This window comes from Barbus barbus, assembly GCF_936440315.1.
Source record: "Barbus barbus genome assembly, chromosome: 39".
In the NCBI taxonomy this organism is placed as follows: Eukaryota; Metazoa; Chordata; class Actinopteri; order Cypriniformes; family Cyprinidae; genus Barbus; species Barbus barbus.
In genome coordinates, this window is record NC_136717.1 from 24,975,271 (window position 1) to 25,000,445 (window position 25,175).

A 25,175-nucleotide genomic window follows, 5' to 3' on the forward strand; every position below is an offset into this window, starting at 1 on the left:
CGTGGTACTGCTTGAAGACATTGCGGCGCGTGCTCTAAGGAGAGAGCGTGGCCCCCCAAACGAGTTACTGTGCCTCCCTAGAGTCCCTACTTTCCATCCTCTCCCCTCCTTGCTGAACGCGATCGATTTTTAAAGCGAAAGTACCGATAAAACAGCGCACATAAAAAAGAAATTGAACGCTTTAGCGAGCGTCAGCAACTGCACGCGATCACAGATTGCACGCTCTTCACGAATACACCCCCCTCCACACACACACACACACACAAAACGTGATTTGTGCCCCCCGCCTAGAAAGTTAAATGCCCCCCGATGGAGGTGCCCTGGCGCCGGCTCTGGCGCACAGATATGCTTGCTGACAGATATTCAGTTGCTTTTAAATATGCGCACAGATATTCAGTTGCTTTTAAATAACAGCAAAACCTCACGTTCATTATCGTTAAAGTTATTTTTCTTTGTCTTTTGTTTCGATGCCATAATTGTCTTTCTCTAGACGAGTGCCGCTTTGCGGAAAGCCCCTATATGGAGCTGGTTTGGGCGCGTATTATGCTAATCACTAACCTCGTGCACGCGGGCGCTCTTTTAGAAGACTCCAGATTCACAAACAGAAGTTTAAGAACAAGCTCATGTGCGTACGCACGTGTTGTGAATTAGGCGGAAAGTTTTCGTGAGAAGTTCAAATGTGCGTATAAATACGAAAAACGTACGCACTTATTAGTGAATGAGACCCAATGTTTTTTCATTTTCCACCTTTATTTGTTTTTCACCTAAATTATTCTAAAGGCCATAGTTCATTTTTAGTTCATCCATCTATCTTTAAAACGGTTTCAAACATCAAGCTTTTAGTGCTTCAAACTTTCAGACTACAGGCTTTCTCAAGCTAACAATTTTTGTTTGTTTGTTTTTTTCTAGTTTGAAATTGTTGCACTGCAGCTGCCATCTAGTTTCTTTTAAAAACACAGAAGCTGTTTGTAGACGATGCAGAATTGAATGTTTGAATTCCCCCCTTTTTTCTGAGTTTACATCAGCAATTCTAAGTAAGCTTCTGTATATTTGACATTCAAAAGGTTTACTTTTGTGCTTACCATTGTGCTGAAGAGCAGCACTTACGATCAGGTTATGAGCGGTTTTACTCAGTGAGAAACTGATGTGGTGACAAGTAATTTCCTACTTGCTTTTAATATTATAGATAGATGAATGAACTTAAAACCAACACCAACACTCTTTTCCATGTTCTTTGATTACATGGAAAATCCCCCCCCCCCCCCCCAAAAAAAAACAACAACAAAAGAACAGGGTTCAGCTATAATGTTTAAAATTAGAATGAGGATCTTTGCGAGCTGAATTTATGGTTACGCCCTAACAGTTCAAATGAGGGCACTTGATAGCGAGAGCAGACCTTCACTTTCAGCTTCACATGCAGGCTGCAGATCACACACACACACACACACACAAACTCTCTAAACTCACACAAGCCACTTCCTGCTCTCATTTACGCCAGAAACCAGCCAACAAATAAAGGTAATGTCGCTCTGTCTAACTATTTTTAACTGTGAAATTATTAGAAATCAATGTGATTAAAAAAGAAAATTCATGATTTGAAGACAATTTGACAGAAAAAAATGTGGGAAATTATATTTCCAGTACAAACAGTTACTTGGTTTTGCATAAAATTTGCTCAAATTTGGGTTTGTTTAGTCACTAAAGTATCCATTTCAGACAAATTGATTTATTCTTAAATAAAGAACATAAACGAATAACTTTCTGACCGCACTGAGGATGAACCGGAGTCTCACTTGTCTCTAGATCTGAAGCACAATGACATCTCAGGTCCCAAAGACTGTCCTGCGACTGGAGGCTGAAGACGTCCAGGCACTGAAAGATGGAATTAATTTTAAGAAAAACCAAGAGGATGGCAAATGTTACATCATTTACAAAAGCAAAGACAAAATACGAGCGTGTGTGAACCAGTGCAAACACCAGGGAGGACTCTTCATTAAAGACATATAAGACATGGACGGAAGGTGGGTGAATCAAAACCAATATAATAGGGGAAAATAAAAAGGGAACAGGGGAGCACTGTTTATCAGATGATACTGTTAATAAAAATAGCTCAAGTTCACTTGGGAAAAAGGCAAATGTATACATTTTTCACTATCAGTCTGAGTTAAATCTCTTTTTTTGGGCTCATTTTATCTTTAAAAGAAAACATGCCTAATAATTCTGAATACAAGCAGTTTTTCATGGACAATTATATATCACTTAAATGATTAAATACAAAATTAATAGTGGTTTTTGAGATAGATGTGGTTTGGAATTGGTAACGTGCAGGAAAAAACATATCAGAATATTAACGTGCCTAAAATAATTATGAACACACCGTATAGTTGTCACGGTGCACACACGAGGGAGGAACCAGGAACACGCAGACGAGGATATAAACTCAAATAACATACTTTACTGAAGAACATCAAGGCAGGGCAAGGCAGGGCAAGACAAGGCAGGACCAAAACACAGACAGGAACACCGGGGAGTAACGAGTAGACCAGCCGACACGAAACTGAACAGACAGAACTATAAATACACACGCAAATCATAGATAATGAGACGAACATGGCTGGACAAGAATTAACTGATGATTACATTTAACAAGGACAGGAAACAAACCAAATATGGGCACAAGAGGCAGGAACACATGACACACACACAACAGTTCCCTTACATTACTCCCCCCTCCCGAAAGGCTCGTCCCGAGCCTTAACAGTTCCATCAGGGAGGGGGGGTGGGCGCTCTGGAGGCCCCTCAGGACAGACATCCACAGAAACACAGGACGGGGACCTCCAGAGCAGAACAGACGGAGGCCCCGGCGGAGCTGGGAGCTCAGGAAGCCATGGCGGGTGGTCTTCGTGGCCGTGGCCTCCTACGGCCCGCCCACTCCACCCAGAGCTCTACTACCCCCCCCCCCCAAAATTTCCATGGGGAATCCAGGGGGTATCAGGAGCCCTCCGGGGCTAGACAAACAAGACAGTACATGACACGACAGGAAACCCTCCAGGGTCAGACAAACACGACAAGACATCCCACAGGAACCAGAAGCCCTCCTGGGCTAGCTAGGAAGCTGAGGCTTCCTCTGGGCATGACGAGGAGTCAGGGGCCCTCACAGGGTCCCTCAGCGACCTCCTCCACTTCTGCGACAGGGGGGGCAAGCGGCTGCGACTGGCCTCCATGGCCACAACTCAAGGAGCCGCCTGCCCCAGACGAGTCTCCATGGACAAGACATGACATGGTAAGTTAAAATGTTCCTGTGGGCACAACGAGACATACATACGGCACTCCTGGCCGTGACGTGTGGACTTCATCCACGGAGAGGGTCATGACGGCCGATGGGCATGAGTCAGCGGCAATCCGGCGGGCTTGAGTCAGCGGCAATCCAGTGGGCCTTGAGTCAGAGGCTGGCCGGCGGGCATTGAGTCAGAGGCGGATCGGCGGCGTGCACAGGGGAGCCGCCGACGGTGGGTGGGCTTTCCCCACGGACGGCGACGTGATCTCCCGCGAACGGCGGGGTCGGTGAGCCGCGGGTAGCGGCGTGAATAGGGGGAGCCGCCGACGGTGGGTGGGCTTTCCCCACGGACGGCGGCGTGAACTCCCGCGAACGGCGGGCTCGGTGTGAGCGGCGAGGTTGGGAGCCGCGGACGGCGGATATCTCCCACGATCGGCGGGTAGGATGAGCCGCGGACAACGGCGAACTTCTCCCGCGATCGGCAGACTTTTAGGGCTCACGGCCAGCGGACTCGCGGCACTCGCGGTAATCCTGCCGAACTCCCACGCCGACTTGCAGTGGGCTAAGGCGGGATGTCGAGTGGCGACTTCCATGCCGCGAGAGACAGACCAAAAACAGGAACAAACAAAAGACTTTTAAAAAACGGAAAACAAAACGAGGTGAAGGGGCGCCGCTTACTGTTTTGGTCTGGTCTTCTGTCACGGTGCACACACGAGGGAGGAACCAGGAACACGCAGACGAGGATATAAACTCAAATAACATACTTTACTGAAGAACATCAAGGCAGGGCAAGACAAGGCAGGACCAAAACACAGACAGGAACACCGGGGAGTAACGAGTAGACCAGCCGACACGAAACTGAACAGACAGAACTATAAATACACACGCAAATCAGATAATGAGACGAACATGGCTGGACAAGAATTAACTGATGATTACATTTAACAAGGACAGGAAACAAACCAAATATGGGCACAAGAGGCAGGAACACATGACACACACACACAACAGTTCCCTTACAATAGTTTGTTTTTTGTTTTTTAGATGTTTTTGATGGAAGTCTTTTAAACTTTAGTAAACCTACTCCAGTCTTCAGTCACATGATCCTTCAGAAGTCATTCTAATATGCGGATTAGCTGTTCAAGAAACATTTCTGATTATTATCAATGTTGAAAATAGTTGTGCTGCTTCATATTTTCATGGTAACCATTATAAGGGACGCCACTATGGATTCTGCGCAACCCTGGGGGTTGTTGGTGTGGCTAGGGTCTCAAATCTAGGCCAAGCAAAGCCCCAGCAAAAGTAATTACCATGAATGTGTTGGGGGGAAATGGTAAGGAGTTATTTGAATTATTTACCAATAAACTAAAGTCATTCAATCATATTACTGGTAGTTTTAAATGATTTTTCAGGCATTTGGACTGCAATAATCTTCAAATGGCTTCAATTACTCATTTCTGCAGTTGGTCTGATGCTCCGTGCTATGCTTAGCTCCTCGTTTTGCCGCTGATGTGCTTGGCCCCGTCATTGCGGTTTGCAGCTATATTTATATAATTTATTATATAGGAAATTTTAATAAGAAGAACTAAGATAAACTATATATTGTCATGGTCGTGTGTTTATTAGCAGTATTAGCAGTATTAGCTGTATTTTTGATTAAACAAATACAGCCTTAGTAAGCAAAAACATTTAAAAAAAATAGAAACATTTATTATGAATCACTAAATAAGTGCACTTGTGTGTTTGTGTAACAGAACAGTGCGCTGCACCAAACACTACTGGAAACTTAACGTGGCCACTATGGAGTACGTCAACCCTCCAGACAGCTTCATGCAAGACGAACTCGGTAATTTCAAAAGAATGCATTGAAGTCAATTTCATACACTCTTGAAAATACAGTAGGTTCTTTCTTGGCATCGATGGTTCTATAAAGAACCTTTAGCATCCATGCAAACTTTCCATTGCACATTGCAAGTTTTGTAGTGACAAAAGATTCTGAAGAATTCTAAAAAGTTCTTTGCACTAAGAAATTAAGGAAAAAAAAGACACATTCACTGAAACGTTCTTTGGGGAAGCAAAAATGGCTCTTCAATGGCAATGCTGTAAAAAAAAAGTGAAACCTTTATTTTAATTACATTTGGTGGCATTTTAATTGCAGCTAATACAAAACATGTATTCATAATATAGATGGATAATAGTTGTTGGAAGTGAATGCTGTGTTATTGTCTTACTGTGCTTGTGTGTGTAGAGGCAGTGCTGTCAGATAATGACGGTAGTTTAGAGCTAGTGGAGTTGAATCCTCCAGACCCCTGGACCGCAGAACCCAGAGAAGCACAAGAGTTGCGTGCTGGAGAGATTACGGTACATCAAAATGATCCACACCCTGACTAAATCATTCAGTGCTTTGTTAGTAAATTGTGCTTTCTCCATCGCACGTACGCGAGATCTTATTATAGATATTGATATCGCATGATATCTCAATCATTGCTCCTACACAGCAATAATGAGAACACAAATGAAGCTTCTGCTCAAGTCTATGTTAAAATGAAATGATTTGAACTGCTCTGTGTTAATTTGACTCGTTTTAATGCAAATATGCACAAAACAGACCATGTATCTCATGTCTCTGATGTATAAACAAACTGCTGGGAAAAAAGACCTTTAAACAATGCACAGCATTGTTGGCTGATTACTTTATTTCTCTTCACACATCCACACCCATGTAAATACACTGCACCTTGCATCATGATTCCTTTCTGTTAAAAAAATAAAACAAAAAAATGACAGCAGCTGTTTAAAGTCTGATATACAACCCGGAACATACCTGTAATACCCGGAACATACCTGTAATGCAATGCAGCAGACATCACTGATGCACAATGATGCAAAATATGTGCTTATTAAATTGTCAAGAGGGACATTTATAATGTTAGTAAAGATTTCTTTGTCAAATGCTGGTTTGAACATTCTGTTCATCAAAGAATCCTGTGCATTTCAGCTGACATACATCACACATGCATGTATGGAGCTGAAAGCGGGGAACAAGCGGATGATGTTCGACCCATGGCTCACAGGACCAGCGTTTGCCAGGGGCTGGTGGCTCCTTCACGAACCTCCATCTGATGCCATGGACAGACTCAGTCAGGCCGATCTCATTTACATCAGCCACATGCATTCAGATCACCTGAGGTTAGAGTCTGATCCACCATATTATATTGCATTGCATTGTGCTCAATTATATTGTATTATAGCACAAAACTGTACATTGTAAATGTACTTTTTCTATTAGCTATCCAACTTTACAACGTCTTTCCAAGAAGCGTCCAGATATTCCCATTTACGTTGGAGACACTTCACGGCCGGTGTTTTGGTGAGACTGAAGTCTAGAGGAGAGTTTACATTTACATTTAGCAGATGCTTTTATATAACAATATTTTATTTTTATAGTTTGCAACATTAAAATAAACAAATGAAGATGCACACTTAATCGAAGTAAAACTGAAATGGCCATGTTATACTGAGCTGATTTTATAGCTTTCACACTTCTAACTATTATGCTGGTAATTTAAAAACAGGCAGTATGCACAATCAACACAATCAACCCAGATTCAACACAAAATGCCAAACACTTTATTTGAAGGTGTTCTTGTTACACGTTACATGTACTTACTATTATAACAACAATAAATTATGCACAATTGCATAAGACAAACCCTAATCATGTAGTAAGTACATGTAGTTAATTAATATTACTCAGTACTCAAATGTATAATTATACTATAACATGGAGAACAAAATCAGCTGATCAGAGCTGCTCATATTAGCTACATAATCTAAAATGAAAACTACAGGGAACTAGAGGAATTTTGTTTTTGTTGCAGGTATTTGGAGAAAAGTGGAGTGAATTTAACAAACATCAACGTGATGCAATTCGGCATTTGGCAGAATGTACCTTTTTTTCTTTTCTTTTACTCTTTTTTCATGTCTTTTTTTTTTTTTTTTTAATTTTGGCTTTGCTATTATTCAAAAGGTCGATGAACACCTGAGATTTATGATTCTGATGGACGGAGTTCATCCTGAGATGGACACCTGCTTGATCGTGGAGTATAAAGGTATTTTGCTGCTCATTTAGACTGTTGCGTGACATTCTGCTGTTCTGCGTTTGATAAATGGCAAACAGTTTAACATGCAAACAACACTACAACCTAAGAGTACAAAACAAACCGGTTTGGCTGCACTGCTTTATGTACAACATGATTAAGGTGTAGCTTAAGATAAGTCTTCAGGCAAAATTTAATTGAGCAAACACATCTATAATTTCAAGGGTGTGAACGGACCATAGTTTGCATCATTATAAATGTGGTTTGGACAGTTTCAAACCCAAAAAAAACACATTGTGTTGCATTTCTATTATTAACAGAAACAAAAAGCAAAAAATTAATTATGCTGCTGTTCAACAGACTTCTCAATAATTTCGAAATGTCTCTTCATCTCATCGAGGCTGCATTTATTTGATGAAAAATACAGTAAAAATCTGGAATATTATTGCAATTTAAAATTACTGTTTTCTATGTCAGTATTTTGTAAAAACTAATTTATTCCTGTGATGAAAACCTGTATTTTAAGCATCATTACTCCAGTCTTCAGTGTCACATGATCCTTCAGAAATCATTCTCATATACTGATTGGCTGCTCAAGAAACATTTATTATTACTGACATTGGCATTATCAAATTAATGTTGAAAAGAGCCTTGCTGCTTCATATTTTTGTGGAAACTGTGATGCATTTGATTCCTTGATTAATAGAAAGTTCAAAAGCACAGCATTTATTAGAAATAGAAGTATTTTGTAACATTTAAAATAGTTTCACTTTTGATCTATTAATTAATACTTTTGAAGTATTAATTTGTTTTTAAAAAAAACTCTTACATTAACCTTATATTTTATTAGTTTTATTTTAATTCCAAATATACAGTAAATAATATATTACTATTGTAATTATATAATTGTACTTTAAAATGAAAAGTCAATATTTGTCAATATTATATCAATTATTGATATAATATTACTTTTAAGTGTGTGTTTAGTTGATGATCCGGTAAAATGCTGAAAATGTATAAAAGTTGGACATTTTATGAATGTGAAAGTAAATTTCCCCCAAACTTTTGAACAGTATAGTGTAGTTTTACATTAAGATATTGTTGGCACAATGAAATTATGGACTCAGTTAAGCGCCTAAAACCCTTTAGAAATGTACAATGCTGGATGTACAATGTAAGGATGCATAAACTCAAACGAAAACCTTCCAAGGTCACATGATCCTGAATACGGTGGACTGCACCAGACCAAACAATGGACGTCTTCCTCACGGTGTTGATGTGATGATGAGCGACTTTGCCGGCGGCGCCTCTGGTTTCCCCATGACCTTCCACGGCGGCAAATACACCGGTGAGTCATCAATGCCACTTTAAACAGGTGCATTATGGGAACAGGTGACCATTCAGTACAGTCAAGAACAGCATAATGACAGAAAAACAATGCATTTTAATGCAAACTTTTTTTACTGACAGAAAGCTGGAAGGCAAATTTCATCAAGAACGAGAGGAAGAAGCTGTTAAACTATAAGACGCAGCTGGTGAAATCACTGCAGCCCAAGATCTACTGCCCTTTTGCTGGATACTTCACTGAAGCGCATCCCTCTGACAGGTGAACACACATGCCTTGTTAAGCCATATCACAGAAACTCCTCTAGTCAAATTCAAATTTTATTTGTCACATACATAGTACGACATGTAGTGAAATGTATTGTACGACTGTCCAACAAATTGTCCAACAAAATTAAGAAAAAACCTCAAGTTTACAAAAATACAAATAGAAAAAGTACAGTAAACATATATATAGAAATAAACTAGCAATAAAATAAAATTACAAATAGATATGAGAATAAAAATAGATATGAAGAATAAAAATAGAATATGATTCTATATAGATTCTATAAAATATGGCGGAAGAACGTCCAAGCGCAGAAACGGCTCCTTTATTTATTTGTTTTGTCAATGAAACATGAAATTATGACTGGATTGATTTATTTATTCATTGTTAATGGTTTAAAAAAGTATTTTTATCTTGTTTCTTTTTATTGGCCACCAATAATAATTTGTTTAAAGGCGGGTGCGGATTTTATTTTTTTATTTATTTATTTTTTATTGTACATTTTGATGAATTATAACACCGACACGTTTGACGACTATAAATGTGTTTACTTAAGACCTAACAACAATTGTGTATATATATTATTTTATATAATAATAAATAATTTTTCTGTTTTGGAAATGTGTGTCTCTACTGTCCCTTTCAACACCGAGTGTTGTTTTGGCAAAACAACATAAAAATATAGCTGCAAGCAGCGATGACGGGCCCAAGCCGTCAGCATACGCCACCCCGGTGGCATCAATAAAACGGTGCCCGGCGAGCACACGCATTACAGTAACCCTCTGGCAGTTTGGTTTTAAGGGATACGGCAATTAAAGGGTTAATCCAAACCATCAACTCTGTGAAACACACACACACAGAACAACATATAAAACTTTATAACTTTGTAACACTTTACAATAAGGTTTCAGTTTTTAACATTAACTATATTAATTAACATGAACAATAAGTATCTAGTATTTATGGTACCACTTTCTATGAAGCCCGTATTTATAACACGTAATAAAGGTATTCTTAAGGCATTATAATGAATGCATAATGCATTATAAATAACATAAGTAACTCTGCAATTACATATCAACTAGCAGTCATGAGAGTATTAGTAGTGCGTCTGATGAATATACTGTATGCTAACACTTTATTTTGATGGTTCCTCAACAGACAAACTGAGTATAGGATACTTTGCAAGTTGTGAATATTCTGCCTACCCTACCTAAGTCTACTAATACAAATAGTTTTATATAAACATCCATGCACTCAAGAAATGTCGTAAGGTATTTATAGGCAGCTACAAATGATTTGTTCTCGAGCATATATATAATGTTTAATAATTGTATTTTTCATACTTTATTAATGATCAATTTAACATTTCTAACATTTAAAAAATTCTTTATTAACATATATTCCTGTTGTAATTCATGATTAAGTCAGGTAGTTATAAAACATTTAGCAGTTGCCAGCCATCTATTTGTGTGAGCTCATCTAAAGTGAGGACTATTTATACCTTATAAAGCATTTACAAAGCAGATTTAAAGACTCATTTATCTTCCAAACAGAAAAGTTAAACACAACACAGAGGGATACTGTAACGGGCGAACAAGACGTGAGACATGCGGATCCATGTGCTAACTTTTATTTATAAACATAGTCAAGACACAGCCAAATAGATATGGCATGGGCAAGACACAAGAGAGATCCGGGCAAGCGTGGGTTGACGATCGGCGAACAATATCCAATAGGGCAAGGCAGAGAGATAATCCAGGTACACAAGCAATAATCCAAACGAGATGCAAACAGAGTCCAAACGGTAAGGCAAAGGGTGAATCCAGGAAACACGGGCAGATATCAAAACACTAGAAAAGGCAAGGCAAGGCTATAATCACTGAGAGGGCTCTGTAGAGTAGCTATTGCTAGGATATACGAGATCAATACTCGGCATCTAGCAAAAGGAAGTCCATGGTTTATAAAGCCTGAGTGATTAGTGTGAACAGTGAAGTAGTGCAGTTGTACAGTTTCATTTTTTGCATCTTGAAAAAATATTTCTGTTCTGTTTCCCTCTGTGTTGTGTTTGTTTATTTTTTCTGTTAGGAAGATGACTGAGCCTTTAAATCTCCTTTGTCATAGATACGCCTAATAAATAAAGAACAAGCCATTTATAGCTGTATTTAAAAACTGCTTACTAATGACTATTAATGTTGCCACAATGCTTTATAAAGGATGAACTAACTATTTACTAATGTTTACCTAATGATTCATAGCATGCAGTTATTATAAAGTGTTACCCTATAATGTATTATAATTGTTGTTATGATTATTCATGAGATTTTATAACACATTATAAGGATTTTTATAATCCATTATACATTCACTATAATGCCTTAAGAATACCCTTATAATGTATTATAAATACGGGCTTCATAGAAAGTGTTACCGTATTTATTAGTGTTAGTTAATATTCAAAACTGAAACATTATTAAGATTTAAAGTTTTATCTGTTAACATTAGTTAATGCACTGTGAATTAACAAATATTTTGATTAACTAACATCAACAAACATTAATAAATTCTGTGAAAATATATTTGTCATTGGTAGTTCACGTTAGTTAATGCATTTACTAATGTTAAGAAATGAGACCTTATTATAAAGTGTTATCAAAATCTTTAATGATTTATAAGCATTTTTTAACGATTTATTTTTCCATGAACTAACATTAATAATTTTTACTAATACAAATAAATGAAGTTAAAATGTATTGTTCATCCTTAATGTTATTTGTGAATTAACCAATGTTAAAAAACTATATTATTTAACTGTTGTTAGTTAACATCAACAATAATGATATACCATTTATTAATGTTAATTAATATTAAGTCCAAAATGTATTGATACATTATTAAAATGTAAAGTTGTATCTTTTGAACATGACCATTTTTCTAACATTAAAAAGATTAATAAATGCTTAAAAAAATTGTTCTTTGTTAGTTCATACTATCATGGAAGAATTAACATGCTGTAAAAATATATTTTTCATTGTTAGTTCACGTTAATTAATGCATTTACTAATGTTAAGAAATGAGACCTTATTATAAAGTGTTATCAAAATCTTTAATGATTTATAAGCATTTTTTTAAAGATTTAAAAAAACAGACACTCTCTCTCTTTCTCTCTCTCACCCAGCTCCTCAATCCACACAGTCACTCACACAGTCACTCACACCCCACCCCACCCCCACCCCTCACTCAGATGCAGGCTGGCAGGGAGCTCTCACTCAGAACCATTTTAACAAGTCTCTGATAGTTTTTTAATTTTCTCCTCTGCATAGTGTATTGTAAATTCATGAAATTAATCACATATCCTCAGACTGTATTGTTCTGTGTATGTAATTTTTTATGAAGTGTTTGGAAGCTGCTCTTAAAAGATAAAAAAAAAAAAAAAATTCTCTTTTTTACTGTAACTTTAATAAATTGCCATTAAATCATCGTTCAAGATATCCTAAATCCGTCCGCAATTTAGCATCTTCAGTATTTTGGCATCATGAGAAAAAATGTTTGGTGTGATTTCCGTGTTTCTGTTTGGAGGAGTATGAATTTGTTTACAGCCCGTTTTTAAAAAAAACCCACATTAAAATAAATATAGCCGACTTCCTGTTGGTCGTAGCTAATGACTGTAAATTAGAAAGTTGTCCGGATTAATAAGAACAATTTATGTACCGAGTTTGGTGTCTGTAGCTAAAACTAACCCCCCCATTTTTGACAAAAGGTGGCGCTATAGAGTGCCTCTTCCACGCCCGTTTATGAGCTTTTTCCAGTGTCTAACTATCATTAATACTCATATGTGTGTTGAGTTTCATGACATTCTAAACATGTTATCTGCCTCAAAATCACCAGAAACGAATTTTCAACTTTGACACGTTGCCATGGCAACATACTTTTAGATATCAATATTCCCTTCACAGTTTTACATCGGCCGTGTTTTGACATTATTCTGGTGAAGTTTGAAGCAAATCGAGTAAAAATAAGATGCTGAATTCAAAGCATTTTGAAAACGACACACTTCCTGCAGCCAGTTGGTGGCGCTATAACTTTCAGTGATAATAGTCACATCTATCCGATCGGCATCATACAACGAACAAACCACTGAAGTTTGATCAACATCATACAATGTATGTGGACGTTATTAGGCATTTCCTGGGTCTCATTTTTCGCCATAACTTCATCGCCTCGCCACGGGCAAACCGTTCGACATATCAAAAATATCTTCGCAATTTAGCGTCCCCAATGTCTTGAGATCATGTTCACCTAGTTTGGTGGCAATCGTATGGAAATCCTCAGAGGAGTATATCAAATTCCAGAGCATGCGCTTTTTAAACAGCCCTGAATAGCCGACTTCCTGTTGGGCGGAGCCTATGACATGCTGTGCGGAAGTTGTTCGGCTCAATGAGTTCTATATGTGTACCGAGTTTCATATGAATACGTGCAAGTATGTGTGAGCTATACATCACGTTTTCTGACAATTTTCCAGGGGGCGCCGTAGAGCCCCTGTGCCACGCCCGGGTCCCAGCCTCAGCGGCGTCCTAATGGCCGCAGGTTCCAATGTGCGTGCCAATTTTCAAGAGTTTTCGGGCACGTTAAGGCCCCCAAAAGTGCCCGGATGATTGAAATAAAAAAAAAAAAAAAAAAAAAAAAAAACCTTAGAAGAACAATAGGGCCCTGCGCCTTACTGGCTTGGGCCCTAATAATATGTAACAGAGACTATTTGGTATCTCAAAAGAGATCCATAAAATGATAGTACAGCACTATTTAATCATGTCTGGAAACTTGATAAGTGTGTTTAATTGGGGTAAATGTAGAAAAGAACAAACATGTAATGATCTATGAGCATACACTATACGGTTATACACATTGATTGCATTTATTTTCAATAAAACTGGGGTGGGGTTCCTTATCCTGTTCCTGGCTCCCTCTAATGGATAAAATTAAAACCACAGTCTTCATCTTCCAGTTGAAATGGGGTTTAATTTGATTTTGGCAGCGGCTATTTGAATTCAGTGAAAATAGCCTATTTTCTTAGCAATAGTTGTTTGATGCTGTTTATTGCAAATAGTGGGCGATATCTGCACCTCAGTATTGTAGTAGGCTACGTTATAAAACAGTATACAATAATAACAGAGTGTAAATTATAATTTGTATTAAAATTATTAACTGGATGCCGCCCCTACAACTAACCCTACCCTTAACCAATAACTTATTTTCCATTATTTCCAAAATTTTTACTGAAAATAAACGAAAATAAAAAGTTCGGTAGAAGGCGGATTCGAACTCGAGTCGATCGCGTAAAAAAGCAACTGCATCGTGTTTTACTCCCTGCGCCTCCGAAGATAACAGCATTCAGAAGTTTTCTGCAGTATTCTAATCCTACAACACGTTTGTAGGCGGAGTTATTGTAAGTAGCCTCTGCCTAAATGAAAACTAAATAATGATTAAAAATAGCCTACAGGAGCGTTTTATTTTCATGAGAGGGCAATGGAATGCGCCGTTCTTTTTTGGGCTCTGTATACCTTGTCGTATCCGCCATAAACATTCATAAAGGGCAGCACTCCTCATTAAATTATGCACATATCCAAAAAGGAATTCCTGATATCAGCAATTAAATATGGAGGGCCAAATTACTCAAAATTAAATCATTAAATAAATGTCGAAATATATAAATAAATCGTTAAATACATAATGAAATTAATAAATACATGAATAAGTGCATAAATAAATACATAAATATTAATTCATTTTATTTATTTATTTGTTCGTTTATTTATTCATTAATTTATTCACTTATTTCTTTATTTCCTCCCTCCACATTTCATTTTCAGGGTTATGGTTGTCGGCACGTCACTCAGTGGGCGGCGTCACCTTTCAAACTCCATTTCTTTGATCTTTCTAATTTATTAAGAAATAAGTGAATAAATAAATAAATGAATAAATACATAAAGAAATTAAGTAACTTCTGCATTTATTTCTGTATTTAATTATTTCATTATGTATTTAACGATTTATTTATGCATTTAATTATTTCATTATGTATTTAACGATTTAATTATATATTTCAACATTTAATTTTGAGTAATTTGGCCCTCCATATTAAATTGTTGATATCAAAAATAGCCATTGTTAGTAGAAGTAGAATTCCTGATATCAAGAATTAGCATTTTAACTAGTAAAAATTTAATTGTTGATATCAAGAATTCATATCATGTGAAGGAATAAAAGTCAAAACGGCTTGCCATAATTTCACAATTTTAACGTATTTTTGATTACATTTTTGATTCAACCAAAAACACATTAACACATCTCAATTATCCCAAGTTTTGACTAAAGTGTACTGTATATAACATCGAAGTGTATGACAGGAACACTTTAACATGATAACACTTTAACAGGTACATAAAGGAGACGAACAGCAAGAACAGCGCAGCAGATCTGAATGAATCGATAAGGAAGAGCTGTCCGAACATCCTAACCTGGAGCCCTGTACCCGGATCAGTCCTGGATTTGGCCCTGGCGCTAAATGACCCATCCAACAGGTACCTTCACACGGCTTTACATTAGCATTAGAACGCAGCATTTGAGCACGTTGATTTAGCTCGAGTGCATTAGACTAAAAGGGTCTCAAAAAATCAATAAAGCATTAATATTTGCATGAAAAGCAAACAATATGCTATATTGCTATACTAACTATAGTAATCCTGCAAGACAGGCTGAATATTTATGTGATTTGTATTTAACTATTTATCTACAAACATATTTAATGCAGTCTCTGTTGTCTTTACCCTTCAGTATTTTTATTTAGGCATGCATCTGTTTAATTTCCATTATTAACATGTTATTTTGCATTTTGCATGTGAGAATTATTTTTCCATCAGCATGATTTTCTCTGGTTTTGCAATCATAACCACAGGAGTGCCATCACTGAGGCGTCCCGCTGCACAAAGATCTATAAGGACAGTTGGGACTTTGACTTGTATTTAGATGAACTGAATGCTTCCGTTTCAGCTGAAATCTTTAAATACAAAAGCTGGATCGAGTACTATTATAACTGGGCAGGATTTAAAGACTACAATCTAGTCATTCGGGTAAATCATATACTTCATAACCAAACTGCTGGTGGATTTCACACATAATGCAATAACAACCCCATAAACTGATGCAATGAACTGTTTTCCTGTCAGGTCATTGAGACGGATGATGATTTCAAGCCTCTGAAAGGAGGTTATGACTACCTGGTGGACTTTCTGGATCTTTCTTTCCCAGCCGCACGTCCGGAGAGAGATCACGCGTATGAGGAGGTACAGACTGAGATCACAGCAGGATGAGATGCACGCTGAAATTTAATACAAACTAATGAATCAAATGTGTGCGTTTCAGATCAAGAACCGAGTTAATGTGATGAGACACGTGGTTCTGAACGGTCGGCTGTGGGACGACCTGTACATCGGCTTCAATAACAGAATGAGTCGAGATCCTGATGTTTACCACCACAAGTACAATACACTCGAACATCATCACAATATGAAACAGAAACATACATAAGAGTGCATTAGTCATGTATCAACTGGAAATATAGTAAAATCAAAGACCAAAATTCAGGAATGTAATCATTTAGCATGATATTTACATGGTATCCTGATTTTAACATGTTAGGATATAAAAGAAATTAAAATATTCAAAACATTTTTAACTATGGACATCTAAAGTAATTCATAGTTAAATAAAGTCGGTCTATAATATTATTTCTCATATCTTTTTTGATATTGGCAGGTTCTGGAATCGTTTTCAGACAGAATTGCCACTATTGCAAATATTTTTAAATATTTATATTTAGCTTCATTATTATTATTATTTTTGTTTTTTTAGTACTTTAGTCATTTTAGTTCTTTAACCTTCCAATTTGTATTATTTTGTTTTAATTTTTTTTTGTTTAACATGTTCATCAAGCACTTATATTTTATTGTAGCTTCATTTTTTAATAGTTTCAAAACAATAACAACACTGATAGGTTTCTTGAAGCATCTTGGAGACGTTGCCACAGTTCTTCTGGGTTTAGTTTTTGGTCTGTCTCAGTTTGTCTGACCAGATCTCTGTATGGAGCACAAAAATGACAATTAATGGCAAAATGAATGTTTGGAAATGTAAACTGAAATTTCTTAACTGACACACTACAGCAAAAGATAGAAATAACGGATTAAAACCATTTTTTAGCTGCTGAAAATACTAATGTTCTGATATATATTTATATGTTCCTCTTGGATGGTGGATGCAGGAGTGTGTTGTTTAAAGATGTTTAACAGTTTCTCACCAGTCATCTTTCCGCTTGGCAGTTTGTTCTTTGTTTATCTTTTTGTGTTGAAGCCTTTTGCTGTTAGCAACCCAGAGAAACTGTGGTTCTTTTTATCAAATTTCAGATGCCTCTCTTCAATCCACATTATTTATGGGTGTTTAGGTTACGAGTGAAATTAAGATTGTCTCAAGGGATCAACCATGTGATTAAGAGACAAAAAACGAATCTCTTACCATAAAAGGGAACAAGCTCACATCGTTATTTTACAGGAAAGGATATGATAAGAGATACAGGAGGATATTACATTCTCCCTCTTGGCCTCGTTTTTGGAGCAAGGGCTATTTATCGGAAGTGTGTATGCTCCAGATACATCTTTTGTGTTATTCACATCATTATTTGAGGAGACTTTATAGGGGTCATAAACTGCCTTTTCTTATTATTTTGTACTGTTCTCTGAGGTCCACTTTTTATGTTATAAAGATTTTTACATCAAAAAAACATCAACCCCCTGTAATAATCTTTTGCACAAAATGGAATTGCATATAAATAATTACAATTAATTATGATTAATTACAATTATTTATATCGGCTGAGAGTAATAACTGTAGCAGAATTAAATTGCCATACGTACAATCACTCATACTTGGGGAAAGGGCAAATGAGAGTTGATGGATGAAACCATCAGGAAAACCAGAAAATGCAGTTATGGAAATACTTACAATACTTGCAACGCGTTCGGTCATGACGAGTGTCTGGAATGCAGTCTCAGATGAAGGTCTTAATGGTTTCAAGGTTTTGGATTCCCAATCAGGTTCTTCCGGGTTAAAGAGTGATGAATTCCAAAGATGTTCTGAGGTAGAGATGTTCTTCCAGGTAGACAGTGGAAAAAGAGCTAAGAAAGAGATCTGCTGAGGTCCGAGGAGCTTTGGTTGAATGGAAAGACAAGACCATAAGGCCTGGCACAAAACTTAAAGTGTTCAGAAGAGTTTTAGCTCACATCTTCCTCAACCTCTTAGGATCTAACAGAACCGCAGACTGCGAGGGGCCTCACTGAAGTGAGAGCTTTACCTGATATAGAGGTCAAACCTCTGGGGTGTCAAAGGGCCAACGGTGACTTTTGGAGAGAAAGTTTACGACTCTTTGTCTCCATGCATGGTAATTTGCATATGAACTAGATTGGAAGTTGATATACAAACTGTTAAAGATTCCTAGAACACTTATATGTTGCATAGGTATCGACATATACATTCTCAATTAGATCATCCGGAGACAAGATGATTGATAGAGACCAAACATATTATAAGTTAATATTAACTAGTGTTCTATCATAAGAATGCATAAAACAGGATACAGTACACAAAAACATATACGAGAACAGTAATAATATACACAATGACTATGTGTGTTCATTCAAAGAAGGGTTTTTCTATTAATTAATTAGAGAAGAGTCCATTTTTATGGTCTAATGTCTCTTTTTCCTAAGGGAAAATGAAGTGAGTGTTGTTCTGCCCGCATTCCTTTGAGTTAATAAAACAAGTGTTATCAGATGGGTTGCCATGGAACCAGGGGCTTGGAGTCATTTGGCGCTTTTCCACTGCACGGTACGGTTCAGTACAGCTCACTTTTGTGGGGTTTTCCACTGGGAACAGTACCTGGTACTTTTTTTAGTACCACCTCGGCTGAGGTTCCAAGCGAGCCATACCGTTACCAAAACATGACGTGTAAACTCTTGCTGATCACTGATTGGCCAGAGAAAATAGTCACTGCCTGCGTCATTGAACTTTCGGCACGAGACACAACATTCCTGCCAGATTTAAATCAGCACAGCCAGCGAAGGATCGAACGCAACTGTTTTGAATGAGCGCACCTTTTTTAGCAACCAAAAATTAGCTGTGTTGTTGTCTGTTGAGGAAGTATAGAATAATTGAATAATAATCCCGCCGACTCTAAAGCGGTACTAAACTGCAGTGGAAACGCAAACTGAGCCGAACTGAGCCGTGTCGTGCCGTTCTGAACCGTGTCGAGCCGAGTAGTAGCACGCAGCGGAAATCCGGTTTAATTCAACCAGTCAGATTACGACTTCGACATTCCTGAAGTGTTTCCAGAAAAGTGTGCCATATGCATCAGACGTTTAGCCAACGTTCCGTGGGGTCTGTGACCAGTTGTTAATCTAATAACGAATTGATTTGTTAAATCAAATGCAAAATTGTGTGTCTGATCGGTCCAAATGCTACACCCCGGTTTCACAGACAAGGCTTAAGCCTAGTCCTGGACTGAAATGTAAGTCTGAGCTGTTTCAACTAAAATAAACTTACACTCTTAAAACATATCAGTGCCTTTGTTTTGTCTTTATAATGCACACCAGTAATGTTTTTTTCTAAGGCACGCTTATAAAAATGAGTTAAATGTCCTAATTGAACAATGGCCTAATCCTGGTTTAGTCTAAACCCTGTCTGTGAAACCGGGCCCATAATTTAGAAGTAATCGGCTAATTTATGTCCTGTGTTTAACCCCCCTCATCAGAACGCTCTGTTTGAATAGGCGTGGAGGATTGTAGACTTGGAAATAAACACTCACTGCTATGATTGGCTAACAGTTGTGTATGTTCCTCATAGATGAACACTGCTGTGATTTAGGTTAAAAACACATAAATATTCAGTACATATCAAACGATCTGTCAGAAGAGACAAAGCAATAGTGATCATGTAATGAAAACAGTGACTCACACTTGTGTTGCGACATTCCTGTCGGATCCCATATAATCGGCACAGCATCGTCTTTTACATTTACATAAGTTTCAATCTTTCTGAAAATCCCGCATTGAATCGTGCCTTGTTTGTAAACAATCCGCGGTAAAATAAAGTGAACAAAGGACAGAGTTCTTACTGACGCCATCTGGCACTTCATTAAAAATAAACTTAATCCACTCCTTCCTAACGTTGGGATCAGAAGGAAGGCAACGCAAACACCATTTTTCCACAGCTTGGCACTAAACAGCGTCTTCTTGTCTTCAGAGCATCTTTAACATTTGGTTTCTGCATAGTCCTGCGCGTTTCCCTCTCTTGTAAACACTACATATGCAAATAGAGGTGGGCGGGGCTAAACAGGCAGTGATGTAGAATTGGTGGGCGGGGCTAAACAGGCAGCGATGTAGAAGCAGGTGTTGATGATCTTCTGTTGAGGCGGTCCTTATCCGCACTCTTACATCATAGAGTAGAACATTCCACAAGCTGTCGTTATGGCAGATTGGCTTCAATATAAGCTGTTTTAACGACAAAGTTTTGAGTTCTGAAACTTAGGCCCCGTTTACACTAGTCTAAAACGCCATTTTAAAACGAAAATGATCCCCGTTTACACTGGCCCCATTTACAAATCACATGACCATTCATACAGGTACAACCATAGATTTGTAAAGGTAGATCCCTATTATTTAGATGGCAGACGCATCTACGAGCTTGGAGTAGTCAAATGTGGATCTACCCATACATATCTGTGGGTACAACAATATACATGATGTTATTGTTTACACGGTTGTCAAGGATACACAGAGCGAATGTGGGAAGCCACGCCATCATTGTCAAAAATCTCAGTTTTGGTCCATTTACACTGAAACGCAACCCCGGAGTTTTCAAACTAAAACTGTGTCTGCAGCATTTTCAAAAGTCTCCATTTTCGACCTCGAAAACGCCGGAGTAGTCTAAACAATAGGCGTAACCATAGCAAAAGTTATGCGTTTTAAAACGAAAACACACTAGTGTAAACAGGGCCTTGCAGGATGTTTTTATAGCACAATGACCTCTTATATATTAAAAGATCAAGCTATGGAATTTTGAATCAAGCTGAGTTCATGGCAGATTCATAAAGTGTGTTTTTAACTATAGAAATCAGATGCACTTTGCAGATTCATGTGGTCTATAATATCTGTTGTTTTATTGGCAGGTTCTGGAATCATTTTCAGACAGAACTGCCTCTATCAGCACCAGACTGGGATCGTTTCCTTCAGAGTGCCTGCGAAACGGACGTGCCAAACGAGAGCAGTAATGGCTGTGCTCTATCTTAAACACAAACACACACATCACAGTTATCTGTCATTTTTCTGGGTCACAGCACTGTTTTCGTGGTTTTGAGGGCCTGAGGGGTTTGATTCTGATCACTTCTTCTTAATAACTGTAAGACAAATACACACACTACTTGAATAACCCCAGTTAGGACAGCTGGAGGTTAATATTTATGATGTTTCTCTGGAATACTTGATTCTGTGCTCAAATATGAAATATTTTTGTGTACAACTTTGTCAAAACAAGAACACACACACATCTGTTAACAGGACAGCACATTCCGGTGAAATTAGCTCTTTTCACTATCTGTGGCCATAAAATTAATTAACAACCAGCACCGCGCCCAAGCATCCTGCTATGCTCTCCTTAATGTCTCACGAGACCCCTAAAACAAAGGATATATGTGTGGAAAAATCTGGAATGTATTTAAAACAGGACTTCACGGTTGTTTCTTATCACTTAAACATAATTCAACCAGAAACAGGACAAAGACCTCTGGATCTGGACACGACCTCCTGACTGCTTAACATGTAATTCAATGATTGTATCAACCAGGAGAGACGGTTTTACAACCGATGTCCGAGCTAAGCAAAACACCAGATCTCCACGAAAGTGACATTCCCATGACCTCGCGTTTCTCCCCAAACGTGATAGTCTCATGTTTAACTCTCCTCTCTCCTCCTCACATTCCAAAGGAAACGCACCTTTTCTTCTTATTAACAGACAAAGAGATTCAAATCTTTACTTGAGTTACAATATATATTCAGGTTGTATTTCATAAAATCTAATTAAGCTTGCTGGGTTATTGGAATCTATGGTATTGTTGTAATCTTTTGATGTCTAATTTGTCCCGATCACTATTGTTTAGTTTCACATGCTTGGTGTGATTATTTAGAATTTAGGATTGTTTAATCTATGCCTTAACCGCGTAATAGATAAAATTGATATATGTACTTTGGGTATACAAAATACTTGGTGTTTGATTTCGAATGAAAGCTAGTTGCGTCAGCAATAATTTGGTGTGGATGAAAATGGACCTTTCTCATCATAATGTATGATTAAAACACACATGCTAGGATATGCTTGAAATAATGTAGCAAAGGATTTATGCACGGAAAACTGAGCCATGCGGGGCGGGGCGCCGCCCTACAGAAACACTTGTGATTGGCTCAAACAGCAAAAGGGGCAGACTGAAATCAGCCCAATAAAGACAGACACCCAGCTTTGGAGCGTGTCTCTCTTTTTGCTTGCTCGCACGCTGACCTGGTGAAACTTCGGCTCCTGCTCTGATTAAGCACTCCCAGCCATTAACATCTGGCCGAGCATTGAGCAACTATCAATACTTCGTCAAACTTCTGAAGAAACCCTTGAAAGTCTGAAGCTATGCGAAAGGAACTCAGGGAAGAACTTCGAGTGTCATCACGTCACAAATCTTCATAATGCTGCTGGAAACTGATGGCATTCATCTTTAAGAGTAAAGATAGTAAAGTTCCTTGCTTGTGGCTCCCTCAGGTTGAAGTTAGAGCATTCTTGTAAACGAGCATTAGAACCTTAAACTCTCTTCAGATCAAAACAATTCTTAATCCTTTACATTTGTATAATGAAGCTAAATGGTATGATTGATTGTTGTAGCTGGAATCAGATTTTCATCATGTTTCTTTACATCAGGTTACTATATTACTGTCATGTATTTCTTTTTTATGAAATGTGTTTGGGATTTTTTGGTTGTTGGTATTTATATTTTTAAATCCTAATTCACTAACAATAATCAGGTTGAGTTATTAAACACAGGAACGAGATTTGAATTGCTTTATATGCAACTATTTTAATTAATAAAAAAAATGCAAATAATGTGTTTGTCTGAGACCACATTGAAAACCTGTGACTTAATCTCACTTAAACCCAGAAACGGAAAAAAAAGACAAATGCGGAATAAATATTTAATATTCATAATTTCACACAAATGTATATAATTATGAAAAAAAGGTAATTTTCAGTGACAAAAAGGATTTTTGCATTTTGTTTTAGATTTTACATCCCACTGGAAAATAAAATAAATATGTACTGTTGGGGAATTACAGTTAAAACCCATGGACCAGGTATGATGAACAAAGACCAGGAGTCAGATTGCGATTAATTAAAGAAATTTACTAAAGAAATAGTTTGCAGTTTCATCCGCAGAAGACAGCTTTAACACTCGCACGGAGTTTGTAGTCCGCTCTGCTTTACAATACAAAATTCACTACAATTATACCCTGACAGAGGTTGCTAATTGAGTCAATACATAAGTCTGATTGGTTCCAAAACCTAGATAAACTTAGACAATTTCCACATATGGACGCAAGCTTGAAGCATATCAACTGATGACTATTTTGGTGACAAGTGATCAGAGGTCTGACACAATATGTCTCTCCAAAGACGTATATCTGATACGCTAGACATCGGCAGCGGAACGTTTGTCCTGGGACTGTCTGAGCGTCTCCCTGTACAGACAGATACTAACACACATATGCAGAGAAACACTTCAGCCCTAAACCTTTTCAGGCATGGTTACACACACAATGAGAGCAGATTCTTAGAGAGTAAAAGGCAGACTAAAGCCATATTCAACTTATACATCCATGCATAAATGTAACTTTAATTAATAATTATTCAAGAAATAATATAATTAATATTATTATGAAGGCCATTGTAGCTCTGCGATCCACTCCTTCAGTACATAAATGTACTACAATAGAATATTTATAAAATAAATATACAGCAATAGATGTCAGTGCTGTTTTAGTTTTATCTTAATTACTACTTCTGATATTATAGTACTCAGCATACTGAAATACTTTTAGTTTTATTTTAGTCATTTTAATGTTATTTTGCCATTTTTAGTTTTATTCTATTTTGTATTATATTTCTATTTAGCTTTATATATATATTTTTTTGTAGTTTGGCTTTAATTCAATTGCTAAAATATTTTTTAATAGTTTTAATTAACATTAGTAATGCTGATAGTCATTTTGCAAACATGAGACAGAAACATTTCAGGTCAAGAAAAACACGTTTCCAATGCATCACAGCGGAATCGCTAAAATAAATAAAACACGTTTCCAATATATTGCAGGTGAATCGCTAAATGAAGTCCCTGCATCGCTGTTCTCATGCATTCACACAGAAACAGGAAACACGAGGCACTGCTGCAGACTGCAGATTTATACATCTGCACTAATAATGTGCATGCAGTTGATGAAGCTCCATATGCTCAAGAACAATCTAAATGAGTTTCAGTTTTGCAAACATTGTGTAAGAGATATAATAGTCTTCTTTCACTTCATTTAGCCCAGATAACCTGATAAGCACAGTTCAAATGGTGAGGAGGTGAAGTGGTTTAACCCACAACACAGTGCGGTGTGCAACCAATTCAGTGGTTTTAACATGTTGGGTTGATAAAAACAGAGCTGGGTAGTTGCATGTATACTGTGGATTACGGTACTTGTAGTTAGATTAGATTACATTTTGAAATACTCGTAATCAGACTACAGCTACTTTTTGATTAATTACATGTTATTCACACAATAGCAATGAATTAAATGTTCTTTACTAAAATAGCCTACCGCTTATATACATGTAACCTCACTGGAACTAACCTTACCTGGAAGACTTTCTGACTGCATATAAGCAGCAGGTTATTTCAGAAAGGAAAAATTAAAAGATGAAAGAGAAGAATTAGGGAGAATCAATAAGTGATAAATAATGTATATCTATTATGTGAATAATGTGCATTCGTGTACTAAATAAAAAGCAA

At 37.4% G+C, this 25,175-nt stretch overlaps 1 protein-coding gene across 2 annotated transcripts; it reads left to right on the plus strand.

Moving 5' to 3' along the window:
- The first annotated feature begins 1,400 nt into the window (after nucleotides 1–1,400).
- Nucleotides 1,401–23,210, plus strand: LOC306858800 (cytidine monophosphate-N-acetylneuraminic acid hydroxylase). 2 transcript variants are annotated; one of them, XM_079399533.1, is made up of 15 exons: nucleotides 1,401–1,518; nucleotides 1,804–2,021; nucleotides 5,032–5,123; nucleotides 5,526–5,638; nucleotides 6,276–6,466; nucleotides 6,567–6,647; nucleotides 7,159–7,225; nucleotides 7,308–7,389; nucleotides 8,588–8,725; nucleotides 8,848–8,983; nucleotides 15,424–15,567; nucleotides 15,942–16,116; nucleotides 16,213–16,329; nucleotides 16,409–16,524; nucleotides 21,261–23,210. In XM_079399533.1, the coding sequence occupies exons 2-15, from the start codon at nucleotides 2,011–2,013 to the stop codon at nucleotides 21,379–21,381; spliced, it is 1,584 nt and encodes a 527-aa protein (XP_079255659.1). In that variant the 5' UTR covers nucleotides 1,401–1,518; nucleotides 1,804–2,010; the 3' UTR covers nucleotides 21,382–23,210. The 2 variants fall into 2 exon arrangements, with proteins under 2 accessions (XP_079255659.1, XP_079255660.1); XM_079399534.1 differs by lacking the exon at nucleotides 5,032–5,123.
- Nucleotides 23,211–25,175: the final 1,965 nt, after the last annotated feature.

Bases quoted from the DNA above. Each gene is read 5' to 3' on its own strand.
- LOC306858800 (XM_079399533.1), top strand. The intron at 7,390-8,587 runs GTATTTTGCTGC...AAACCTTCCAAG, and splicing joins CTTGATCGTGGAGTATAAAG to GTCACATGATCCTGAATACG. The intron at 16,117-16,212 runs GTAAATCATATA...TTTTCCTGTCAG, and splicing joins ACTACAATCTAGTCATTCGG to GTCATTGAGACGGATGATGA.